This window comes from Lactuca serriola, chromosome 1 (genome assembly GCF_051521515.1).
Source record: "Lactuca serriola cultivar US96UC23 chromosome 1, Lser_US96UC23_V15, whole genome shotgun sequence".
NCBI lineage: Eukaryota > Viridiplantae > Streptophyta > Magnoliopsida > Asterales > Asteraceae > Lactuca > Lactuca serriola.
The window spans coordinates 69,273,040-69,286,549 of NC_136408.1; the positions used below are offsets into that span (position 1 = coordinate 69,273,040).

The 13,510-nt window shown below is 34.6% G+C and overlaps 1 protein-coding gene across 2 annotated transcripts; it reads left to right on the top strand.

The window, feature by feature from the left end:
* The first annotated feature begins 3,754 nt into the window (after positions 1-3,754).
* LOC145090895 (ATP binding microtubule motor family protein) lies at positions 3,755-9,743 on the top strand. 2 transcript variants are annotated; one of them, XM_079028926.1, is made up of 22 exons: positions 3,755-3,901; positions 3,971-4,184; positions 4,329-4,458; positions 4,530-5,162; positions 5,274-5,371; positions 5,492-5,648; positions 5,744-5,813; positions 5,898-5,974; positions 6,076-6,129; positions 6,219-6,299; positions 6,372-6,483; positions 6,570-6,656; positions 6,797-6,972; positions 7,053-7,214; positions 7,294-7,401; positions 7,512-7,670; positions 8,184-8,267; positions 8,374-8,579; positions 8,674-8,775; positions 8,875-8,984; positions 9,074-9,222; positions 9,292-9,743. In XM_079028926.1, exons 2-22 carry the CDS (start codon positions 3,985-3,987, stop codon positions 9,508-9,510), a joined length of 3,174 nt encoding a protein of 1,057 aa, XP_078885052.1. In that variant the 5' UTR covers positions 3,755-3,901; positions 3,971-3,984; the 3' UTR covers positions 9,511-9,743. The 2 variants fall into 2 exon arrangements, with proteins under 2 accessions (XP_078885052.1, XP_078885051.1); XM_079028925.1 differs by having other exon boundaries at positions 3,757-3,901; positions 3,982-4,184.
* Positions 9,744-13,510: the final 3,767 nt, after the last annotated feature.

Here is a 13,510-nt window from a genome sequence, read left to right on the forward strand (position 1 = left end):
TTCCAATGGAGTTTTACACCTTGGGAGAGTCTCATTCTTGCATAAGCTGGAAACTTTATGTACTAAGAAGCCCAAAGGAGCTCAGTTCTGAAGTTACAACTTCAGATATGAGATTGCAAAGAAGAGTAGCTTCCAAACATACTATGAAAACCCTAGAAGTTGCCCAATAGAATGAATGAGGTTAGGGTAACGATTTATACCTTCCAGATGATGCTAACTATAATAGATCTTAGGTCCTTCAAGCTCCTTGCTTCTAAATGCTTGATCTCCAAGCTCTTTTCTCTCCAAGAAAATCCTCCTTCAAGCTTAAGAATGCACAAGATGAGCTCACACACGATTAGGGCTTTAGAGGGACAAGAGGCAGTGAAGGGGAGGCTAGGGGATGGCCAATGATCCTTTAAATAGGGTGAAATTCCCCGAAATTTAGGGTTTCATCTGCCAGATCCTACTCGTCGAGTCCCTTTGTGGACTCGGCGAGTAGGTCACTAAATTCGCGATCCCACCTCGCTGCTACTCGACGAGTAGGGCAGCCTTAACTCGTCGAGTAGGACTTAAAACTAAATAAATTCTTTATTTAAATCCATACATGAGAATCGGGACGTTACATTTAATTTTAGGGATTTATTGTAGTTGTGTAATTAAAATCAAAACAAAAAAAAATGGAGATCAATCTTATGTTTAGAGAAGTAAAACGAGGGATTATGAGTTATTAGTGGCGGCGGTTTAAAAGATTGGAGGAGAGAATAATAAAACAAGAAAACCAAGAAAAAGATGAAATATGGGTAAAAGTATATTTTTTATGCATCTAACAGATAAAAGTAAATAAACATAGACCCCATTTGATAGTTGCAGACTGAGAAAGTGCTGACTGGGAAATGTCTATCTGAGTAATAAATTCTGACTGAGTAAGAAACCATTTCGTTTGATTGTACATCTGACTAAATGTGCTGACTTATGCAAAATGACCATTTTACCTTGATGCTCTAGTGATGGATAATAATAATAATAATAATAATAATAATAATAATAATAATAATAATAATAATAATAATAATAAAAGTAGTAGTAATAATAATAATAATAATAATAATAATAATAATAATAATAATAATAATAATTGATTATAAAAGTTCAGGGTCCAACTAGTAATTTCCATAAATTAGTTATGCAAGACAATTTAAAGTTGCGGTTGATTCGGTCAAGATGGGTATCTTCAAGGACAAAAACTGCTTAATTTCAATTTTGAGTTGTCTTCTTCCCCTGATCAAATGCAGCCTCTATTCGTGTATTTTTGTGCGCCTGTGTTCTAGTTTCCTTTTCCCTTTCCAGGTATTAAATTGATGGTTGGGGAAGGAGGATGAGGGTGGTGCAGGGGCAATGGTGGAATGAATTTCAATCAGATTCAGTCAGCAATTGTTTTGGGTATGAGCGAGTCAGACATTGACACATTGTTGACCCGGTCAGATGCAAAGCTGAGGCATATCAAACACATAGAGCTGACCGAGCCATACATTTTTGTCTGACCCGACCTAGTCAGATCCAAATCAAACAAGGCCTTAGCCAAAATGATGAACCATGAAAGGGGTTGAAACCACATGGTATATTGGCGTAACGAAGTCAAATGTTGTTGTGAACATGAGACTTTTTAGAAACCGCATGGACCAATTAATTATGAAATCTTGTCTAAATATTAAAAAAAATAAGTTCTTCATTCCAATGGTTTTGACTATTGAGTGGTTGAATGAATAGATTTAAATCATAAAATACTTTCATCACAAATATCTAAATCATTATTTTTCTTTTTAAATTTGCATATGTTTTAAAGCAAATCATGAATGTTTTAATCAAAAAACGATTTGTGAAATATCAACTAAATTCTATGAGAGGTTGTGGTGTTGCAATCAGTGTGAACGTGAAAATGAAAAGAAAGTGACACGAGTGATCTTATTAGGAAAGTATTTGATCATTTATAGGATTTTGTGGTGTAAAACATTGGGAGGTGATAATGATCGTTTGTCTTGTTTAATCTTATTAATCGAAATGTAAATTACAGAGATGTGTCTGAGAATATGAGTACAAGTGATTCAGTCATTGTAGGTGTGTGTTGTGTGATTTATACATGTTTATTTAAAATCTAGGTTGACTAACTAGATCTCCGATATCCTCAGGATCATGTTGAACAAGCTCTTGCATGTTGCCTTAACTTGGTAACTTTGGGTTTTAAGATTGATTGAAGCGATTCTTCAGTGTAGACGCGTCTTGTGGTTACTATTTATACACATATAAATAATAAACAAGAAATATATTCGTTAATCTCGTTTGGAAGTAATATTGGTAATATTTAGGATCCTGACTCGTTATAACATATGTTTATCCACTTTAAGATCCGAGATCCTAGACATGTTTCAGGATATTGACTCGTAACAATGAGTACTTATTGCAAATGTTTAAAATAAATATGTATCTTACATTATATCAAGCATATCATACTACCTCATGAAGTTCTAAGCCTAACAAGACATACAATAATGATCCATAATAATATGATGGGCAAAGTGAATATATATAAGAGCCTCACACAAGCTTAGGTATAGAACCCCTTTAAACTATATTATTTTGATTCAAATATAAATCAAGCGCTTCTTATATCCTATCCTAAATGGTAGATTTGTTATTTCTTTTCTTAATTTCAAAATCCTTTAGTTTCTTTTCCGATTAATCTTGACTTTACTTTTGATGGTCCAACGAATTGGCAGCAAATTCAATTGCAAATTGATTTTAGTTTGCATCACTTAAAATAATGTTCAGTAAAGAAGAAAAAAAGAATCTTAGATACAAATACATTTTGGTTTGCATCATCTTCCATAATCCTAGTCACGTAGATAAAATTAGGAACCATAATCAATAAAATCAAATTTTATGTCTGTGTAGGAATTAAGGAAGAAAAAACACCGTACGAAGAAAAACTTATGAAGAAAATGTTGAAATCACAATTAATTTTAGGAAATGACTTAGTTTACAGATTTGGAGAAAATGGAGTTAGGATATTCAAATTTTTTAGGAAGGAAATCATGGTAGTTAAATCAAGATTAAAAAGGTTATAACTTAGCAAAACGACGTAGTTTAAGGGTTCTATACCTAAGTTTGTATGGGGCTGTTATATATATTCACTTTTCCCTAATATGATTCAAACAAGTAACTTTTATATTATTATTATTATGTTTTATTTTTTCTTACCTTTTAAATTTTGATATAATTAATATAAATATATTTGTCAAATAAGTTCTTTTTAAATAAATCAAAATAAATCAAAATAGTTAACAATAATATTAATCAAAAGTTATATTTAATTATAACTTTCTGGCTAGATTCTATTGAGATGATTTGGTTATAAAAAATATCTATTTAAATTCGTTAACCATAATAATTATAATAATTAAAAAAATAATATTATGCACTATCTGCAAAATGGATGTCATTTATCCACTTGAATGATATATGTTTAATATATTTGTTTCTTATATAAATTTACGTCAACTTAAACTTGATGGTTATTGAGATAATTAAATTTAAATTTATGTCTATATCATTCATTTGCCTAGTATAATTTTGAATTGACCCAATTAAACAATAAGAAGAAAATGGGTAAAAAACCTACATCCGACAGACCCGGCCCGATCCTGAGTGTTGGTTTGTTGTATACGGGAGGCGCCTCGTTTTAACATTTGAATTTTGTACGAAGCGGAGATGGCCCCCCAATTCGTCAAATATATACGCACTCTTTGTAGCCGTTAGCAAAACTCAAATCCTCCACACTCTGTTCTCTCTCGCCAAAAATCAAAATTCAATCTTGTAATCCAACAAATTCCGATCTCGATCAACTCTTCTTGTTCAAGCACAGGTAAAAAAATTCTAACATTCGCGTTTGGTTTGATGTTCTTGTTGTTTTGGGATCTTGATCGGCAATTAGACTTATTTTAGGGTATGGAGTATAAAAGGAGCACAACGTCAATGACGCCGGATCATAATGGGAAAGCGGGAGTTGGAATGGTAGCCAATCCGATGCCGTTTCTCACTCCTAGACCCGAGCGGAGGCGTCCGGAATCTAGAGGTATCGATTGGAACTCTAGTAAAGTTGAGAAAGATCGTGGTGAAGTTAACATCCAAGTTTTGCTCAGATGCAGGTACACTTTCTTCATTTTTTTTCGATTTCTAGTTAGGTATTTAATTTCATATGCGTTTAGGGTAGGTTAATTGGCTGTACACATACATTTCGTCAACTATTCTTAGGCTCTGTTTCAAGGCTTGGTTTGTTCATGTATTCATAGGCCCTTAAGCGAGGAAGAACAAAAGTGCAACGTACCAAAGGTGATAACATGCAACGAACACAAAAGAGAAGTAGCAATATTGCAAAATGTCGCCAACAAACAAGTAGACAAACTCTTCACCTTTGACAAGGTACATCCCTGAATCTATAATTACCATGAATGTGATACAAAAAGTTATCTAATTCTTATTCCTTTTTAAAGGTTTTCGGGCCCAAAGCACAACAGAGATCAATATATGACCAAGCAATCTTTCCTATTGTAAATGAAGTGCTTGAGGGCTTCAATTGCACAGTTTTCGCATATGGTCAAACTGGTACGGGTAAAACATACACAATGGAAGGAGGGATGAGAAATAAGGGTGGAGACTTACCTGCTGAGGCAGGGGTAATTCCAAGAGCAGTTCGCCAAATCTTTGATACCCTAGAGGCTCAAAATGCTGATTACAGCATGAAAGTTACTTTCTTGGAGCTTTACAATGAAGAAATAGTTGACCTTCTTGCCCCTGAAGACAACACCAGATCTTTAGATGAGAGGCAAAAGAAGCCAATTTCGTTGATGGAAGATGGGAAAGGCTGTGTTCTTGTAAGAGGTTTGGAAGAAGAAGCTGTATACAGTGCAAATGACATATATACCCTCTTGGAACGAGGTGCAGCTAAAAGGCGTACAGCAGACACCTTGTTAAACAAACACAGCAGTCGTTCTCATTCAGTTTTTACAATAACTGTACATGTGAAACAAGCAACTGTTGGAAGTGAGGAACTTATTAAATATGGGAAGCTTAATCTTGTTGATTTGGCAGGGTCAGAAAATATTTCCCGGTCAGGTGCCCGAGATGTAAGGAAACAGATACTATATCTTATTCTTTTGTCTTTCACAATGCTTGAATTTTTTTGTTTTTCTTTTACTGCTTTTTATTTACAAAAAATCATGTTTTGTTCATTGTAGGGTAGAGCAAGGGAAGCTGGAGAAATAAACAAGAGTTTGCTTACATTAGGTCGTGTCATTAATGCACTTGTGGAGCATTCTGGTCATGTTCCATACAGGTTTGCATTCATAATATTTCTGTTAACTTCTAGTAAAAATCCATAGGGAAAATTACCAGATTTATAATGGTTTTTCTGTAATTTTCTGTAAACCATATTCTCATATGTTGCTTTGTACAGAGATAGTAAGCTGACAAGGCTGTTAAGAGACTCACTTGGTGGAAAGACCAAAACCTGCATCATTGCAACGGTTTCTCCATCTGCTCATTGTTTAGAAGAAACATTAAGCACTTTAGATTATGCACATCGTGCTAAAAACATTAAAAACAAACCAGAGGTCAGAATTTAAATTATTTTATTCTATATAGCTATACCCTTGATTTTCTTTTTTATATACATTACCCGTATCTGAATTCATATATTTTGATACAGGCAAATCAGAAGATGTCTAAAGCTATGCTGCTCAAAGATATGTATTTGGAAATTGAAAAAATGAAACAAGGTTTGATGACTCACACTGCCATTATCCATAATTTTTTTATGCATAATATAGTTAGAAGTTATGATTCTATTGAAATATAAACAGATCTTAGAGCAGCTAGGGAAAAGAATGGTGTATACATTCCACATGAAAGATATGCACAGGATGAATCTGAAAAGAAGGTATGCGTATTGTAATCTCATTAGCATACTTTTTCATCTACTTCATCTTTTCATATATAATGTTATATTGTTGTTATGTTGATCATTGTATCATTTTACAGTTGAAGAGTGAAAAGATTGAGCAGCTGGAGATTGATCTAAGCATCAGTGAGAAGGTACTACTCCTTCCTCTGTCTCTAAGAGAAATATATCAAACACTACTTGAGGAATCATTTATCAATTAAATTTTTTTATTTAAATGCAGCAAGTAGATAAATATCGTGAACTCTATGAAAGTGAAGAAGAAAAAAGATTGAGTCTTGAAAGTGATCTCAAAGATTGCAAGGTATGAAATGACCAAACAAGTGGATATAATTTTTAATTTTTTTTATCTCATATTTCCTGTGGACACATGCAGGAAGATTTGGAAAAAAGTAACAAGTCATTACTGGATATTCAAGGAAAGCATAGGGAAGCCATGTCAATGTTGAAGAAAAAGGAAATTTTCATCTCCAAACTTTTAGATTCAGGTCAAACATAAATCTTGACTTTAACTAATCCATTAGCTTCTTTTTATGCAAAAATTTTATATTTTTCAATCTTGTCATCAAAACAGAAAACTGTCTAGTTGAACATGCAAAAGGTCTGCGTAACAAATTACAAGATGCATCAGAAGACATAACTGGGTTGTTTTCAAAAATAGGTATATTGCTTTTTCATATTTTTAATTATTACAGTATATTTTTTATGTTGTATGTATAAAAAGTATAGAGTAAAGTATGTTGCTGTTTCCTGCAATTTGCTCAATAACAAAACTAACCAAACATAAATTTTCATGTATAGATTATAAGAGCAAGTTAGAAGCAGAAAACCAAGGGCTACTTTTGTCATTTGGTTGTGAGCTCGATCACAGCCTAAAAGATCTGCAGAAAGTTGTATTGAGTTCAGTTTCACAACAGCAGAAACAAATGAGATGCATGGAAGAACATGTTTCTGTGTTTCTTGATACTAAACATGATGTAAGAAATTAGTTCCATTGTTTTCTAAATCATTTTTGAATTTTACAATTTCTGATTTACTGAATTTATTTATCAACCAGAAAACTGAGGTTTTGGAATCAAGGATCAAGAACATAACAGAGACATACACATCAGGCATGAAGGTATTAAAGGAGCTTGTTGACACACTGCAAACAGAAGCTTCTTCTGATTTGGTTCATATGAAGTCCAGAATATCAGATCAAACATTGGCAATCGAAAATGTAAGAAATCATTAAATAAAATTTAAGGTTAAATAGTTAATAGAAACAAATCAATGATGTGAAACATTCTTTCATGCAGATCTTTGAGAATGCAGTCATGGAGGCTAAAAATGTCACATGTGATATTCAGAATTCTATAGCTGATCAGAAGCAAATGCTGGCTGTATCTGTTCAACAACATGAAGAGGTATAAACACATCACAACAAGGGTGTTGTTATTTTAACTCTTAAATTTTATAATTATATTATTACTCTTTTCATAGTTTATATCTCATATTTTGTTTTTTAATTGTGTAGGGACTACATAAAAGTTTGGAGACTTCACATGAAATCTCAAGGGCAGTAATTGGTTTCTTCAACAATCTGAATCATCAAGCTACCAAACTCATGAAAGTTCTTGAAGAAAATCATAAAATTCGATCACATCAGCTAAATGCATTTGAGAAGAATTTCAAGGTAAAAAGGCAATAAAAGTTAAAGAGTAAACTGCAATTTTGGTCCTTGAGTTTTTAGCTTATTTTTTTTAGTTTCGCTTCTAAATGAATCGGGTTGCATTTGTGGTCACTATTTTAAAAGTGTTCTAAACCATTTTGGTCAGTTGTTAAAATTTCAAAATGACCATTTTGCCCTTGGACAAAACTGAAAAAAAAACAGTATACCACTTAGGATGTATGATATGGTGCAACTGTGGGAAAAGTGTATGAGTTCAGATATAAAAGGTATAGTACACTTTTTCTTCCAGTTTTGATCCAATGGCAAAATGGACATATCAAAAAATTTAACAGTTGGGCTATTAACTTAGAGAAACCAAGGAACCAAAAGCTTATGAAATAGTGAAATAAAGATCAAATTTTGCAGCCCAATTCCTTTAGTGTCCAAAACCAAAAAAATCAGATAAACTCAGGGACCAAAAATGTAACTTACTCTAAAGTTTATTAACCAGTGTATGATTTATTTCCTATTTAACAGGAAGATGCAGCCAGAGAAGAACAAATGGCAATCGAAAACATTTCAACAATCTTGAAGAACTTGATGGCAAAACAAACTTCAAGGGTAACTAGGAAAAATTCTTCTTGTTTTCATATATACATGTCATATAAAAAAAAGATTATTAAATCTTGACAATAATCTATATATTGTCATCCAACTTCATTATCAGGTCTCTGAGGCATCACAAAATCTTGACAACTTAAGTTCACAAGACAACAAGATCTTGCTGCAAGACATATCCAACATGCTGCAGACATCAAATGATGGAAAGACTGAAGTGAATGAACATATAGAAAAGGCGAAAAGCCATTATACAGAAGCCATGTTTATTTCAACTCAAAATCAAGCAATGATGGAGAATTGCTTTGAGGATTGGTAAGATTTATTGTATCAATTGATTAACTTTTGCTAATTTGGTTGAGTCACTGATTTTAGTTTTTATTTTTTATTTTTTTTTATATTAATGCAGTACAAATAAGGTTGGAAAATCCTTGCAACACTGGAACAATACAGAGTTGGTGATTAATCATGTTAATGAGAGCAGCATAGTTGAGACAGAATTGCTTATAAGGTATAATTACTACATATCATATAAATACATATACCCTAAGGGGCATAATAGTCTTTATTTTTGCATGTTCTTGACCACATAACTTAATCTTTTGTTTAGTGAGAAACTTCATGTAAACAAACTTAGAAGTGAAGAGATCGCTTCAACACACGCGTCAATGGATGCAAAATTCCATTCAGATGCTACAGATTTGAAATCATCTGTTATTGGTAATCTTTATGAATTAATCCTTTTTTTTTTGTTTATAAAACATATGAACCGATAACTTAATCGGGTGAATAAATTGTATCACAAGCAGATTCACTCATGATGGATCAAGAAATGAAGAAAGAAATTGATTCTGTGTCAAAGACATGCTTACATCACCTTACATCCTTAGAAGATGAACATGATGATAGAACAAAAAACATGCTAAACCAATCCGAGTGCCTAAAGAAACATTACAAGGTATAAATTATGATTTTTTTTTTATTGCTTTAAACGAGAATTCATTTTTGTGTTAAATATGTATAACAGGTTGATGATGATTCTGGTGTAAGAAAACGTGAGATAGATGTGCCTAGTTTGATATCCATTGAGGCAATGCGAACACTTGCTTTTGAAGATCTTTTAGCAACAAATACTGCTTATGAAAACCGACACAAGTGTGTGGAAAATGGAAGCAAAGTGAAACATCATCATCAACATTTAAGCTCGGGGTCTCCTAATCGATGTCCTTTTGCAGATGTTAACTAGTTTTTTAGTGTAAAAGGATATGTCAAGGTGAAAGCTTTTTAAAGCATATATATAATTATAGTTTCATGTTCTTAGTGAAGTTCGAAACTTTGTTACGCACTCATCTACTAATGAGTGACTTGTATTCGTTTTGGATGTGGCAAACGGGCGGGTTGACCCGTTAATATTCATATAATAGGTAGGTTGTAATCATTTGAACACAATTTGAGTCAATTTTCAAACTGTTTGGCCTATTTCATTTTAAAATATCAATTTTTATAAGATACACATAAAAAACATTAATAAAGAGAAATATTACCATAGTGAAATGTGAAATGAAAATATATTTCCAATTAAAAAAATATGAAATACAGTAAATATAAAGAATATTCTATGTGCCATTAGGGAGGACGGTACCGTTGCGGTTTTCACAAACCGGAAAGGGGGTACCATCGATACTGCCGGTTAACCGTTCCTTGTGGTTTGGTGGTTTATGGTATTGAATTGGTTTCACCAACCTAGACCTAGGAATCCGTGTCTGTATGTCGTGTATTCGTGTCAGACATGAATTTACACGGCACAAATTTGTTAAACACGAACACGACACGAATTATAAAACGTGTTTGGGGTATCAAACACGAACACGACACGTAAAAAATTTGTGTGACACGTGACATGACACGAATAGACACGTTTTTTAGCCGTGTTACACGAAAACACGAATAAACATGTTTTTAATGACTTTTTAAGCTTGGCTATAAACGAATTATTGACTTTTACGAAATTGGCTATATATGTGTTTATACATGTTTGTACGTGTCACGTGTCAACACGAATTTGTATCGTCTTTTATACGTGTTTAAACAGGTAAATCCGTGTTTGACATGTGTAAGACACGAAACACGAATTTGAAATACGTGTCAGACACGAATAAACACGAAACACGAATTTCTAAAACACATACACGGAAAAATCGTATCGTGTTCGTGTCGTGTATCAAATTGTCAGGTCTACACCAACCCATTTGTTTTTCGACTAAATTTCAAAGGCTCCACCTGCCTATTTCAGCATGCAAATGCAGAGAAATAAGGATATACAAAGTGAAACAAATGTTTGACTTTTCTTTTAAAATGATTTTTTGACTTCTAACTTTTCCAAAAAGTTAAAAAAGTCTAAAAGATATTTGGCAAATGGAAAAGTTCTTTTAAAACAACTTTTTGCCATGAACAAAAAGAAGTTTTTTCAAAAGTTATGAAATTCCATCTTTTTGTGACTTTTGCCTTTTAACTCTTAAAAGTTTTAAAAGTCAAGCCAAACATATCATTTTAGAAAAAATTGTTTTACAAAAAGTCCTTTTATAAAAAAGACTTTTAAGTCTAAAAAGGAATCCCAAACACACCCCAACTCATGTCAAATACATCTCATCATATAACAAAGTCATAATATCCCAGAATCCACATAAATCCTCATTAACAGACGAGTGTGTACAATCATATCGGTGCCTTCTCATGATTTTGAGATGTACCTGAAACACATTTAAATCAACGTTGTAAGCACGGAACTTAGTGAGTTTCCCAAAATACCACATACACAAACAATTAGCTTCTCATGACCATATCTCAATAAGGACCCTCCAGTCATGTGTCTCAGTAAAGACCCTCCGATATTACGTCTCGGTACGGACCATCCGGCCACACACACACACACATAATAATATAACATCATAAGTCACAAAGACGACATGCACATATATAGCAATTAAGACCCTCCAATCGATAACACGAACAAGACCCTCCGGCCACACATAAATTACCACACTGTAAGTATAGTGAGAAGACTCACCTCACGCAGTCAACCAAATAAATCTCGCACCCGAACTGTCGGTCTAGACTCCGCCTAAAATATACCACATATACCTCTAATTAATAAATAATATTAAGAACCTGTTAATGCTAGACCGAGCCTCTCAACTAAATCTCAGAAGGGTAAAAAACCATTTTGTCCCTCCTTGGTCAAAAGTCCACAATTTGACCCAAAACTCAAAAGTTAACAAAAGTCAACACCCAGCGCGTACGCTGGGCGTACTGCTAGCTAAGCATGCGACGGGGGTTTCCAACTCTATGTTGCACGTAGCAGGGAGTATGCGCGGCGTGCTCCTCAGACTCATATTTCCCACTCCTATTGGTCTTAATTCGTTAAGACAAGTATTCCAACTAAAGATCCGAGCTAAATAAGGCCTCATAAAGTTGTTGACTTTAAGCCTTTGCAAGGCTAGTCAAGGCCCAAACCCAAAAACTCTAACTTTCTCAATACAAAAGACCATACAATTCATGCATGGAGAGATCTAGACGTCCAAGCACTCATTTTTATGGATCAAGACACTCTAATACACCTAAAAGGATAGAAGAATAGCTCTGGAGTTCATCAAACTCACAAAGTTCCATACTTGGGTCATAAAACCCTAAAAAGGACCCAAAACAAGAACCAAAACAAACAATGAACAAGTTTTAAACTTGATACCTTTGGAAGATGCAACAACTGAACTAGACGTAACGTCCTAAAAATCATGACATAATTTTTTTTTGTTTTTAGATTAATAGATCGTTAATGCATGCTTTCCCATAAAAACAGAGCAATTAAGTTTTATCAAAACATTGACAAATCATAATAATTCACAGAAAACAGAAACATGTGGAGTGTGCTCTACAATAATCCTGAGCCTTTCCATTTGAAAACCGGAGTACCTGAAACATAGACTGAAAATCGTAAGCACAAAGCTTAGTGAGTTTCCCAAAATACAATACAACATACAACCACAAAATAACATGCAACATACATATAGTTGACATGGGCTCCCCCAGTGGTCTTTATCTGGGATGCCATGGGTTCCCCTCATGGTCTTATACCTGGAATGCTATGGGCTTCCCCTCACCCCCACCCTATGGTCTGATATCCAAATGCCACGGGCTCCCCCTAGGGTCTTCCATACAATTATCACAGAGACAACTAACATACGACATAACACGTAATGGGTCAGTATTGGTGCCTTCGAGCCATGGATATAGTGAGAAGACTCACCTCGCACTGTTGAATCATACTGAAACACCCTTGGTTGTTAGTTGGCAGATCCCGGAACTATCAATGACAAAACAACGCCCAATTAACAATTGGGTTCCAATCCATAACCATAACTCCATGCATGGGGTAAAAAGACCATTTTACCCCTAACCTAGCTTTATCCAAACTAAGACCCAAGCTTACAATCTGAAAGGCCCAAAGGCCAACTAATCAACCAATGACCCAATTTTCCAAATTGGGTTCAAACCCCTTACATGAGTGGCAATATGGTTAGGACAGATTTCGATAGTCGAAGTTCTCTTTGGAAGTCGCGTGGAGCGACTGTGAGGTTGCTCTTTGGCTTAGCAACCGGGTAGGAATCCGGTATTCCAAATGGCGACAGTGATTTGGGATTTTGTGTAACGACCCAAAAATCATGACTAAAAATTTCTTTTAAACATTACTAAAAATAGATTTATAACAACGTATCATAAGTCAAACATAACTTTTGAGTATTAAATAAAAAACATAATATCATTATCAGAGTCAAACATTCCCAGGCTAACTGACTATGGTGTGTGCTCTGCAATCTTCCCGAGCTCCTCTTTTGAAAACCGAGTACCTGAAACCAAAACTGAAAACCGTAAGCACGAAGCTTAGTGAGCTCCCCCAATCTACCACATACCACACAAAAACATATAAAGCACATATTGGGCCTTGCCCACTGCATCGGACCGAAGTCCGGACTAACTGGGGCCTTGCCCCCTGCATCGGACCGAAGTCCGGAAACTGACTGGGACCTTGTCCCCTGCATCGGACCGAAGTCCGGACTAACTGGGACCTTGTCCCCTGCATCGGACCGAAGTCCGGGCTAACTGGGGCCTTGTCCCCTGCATCGGACCGAAGTCCGGACTAACTGGGACCTTGTCCCCTGCATCGGACCGAAGTCCGGGCTAACTGAACA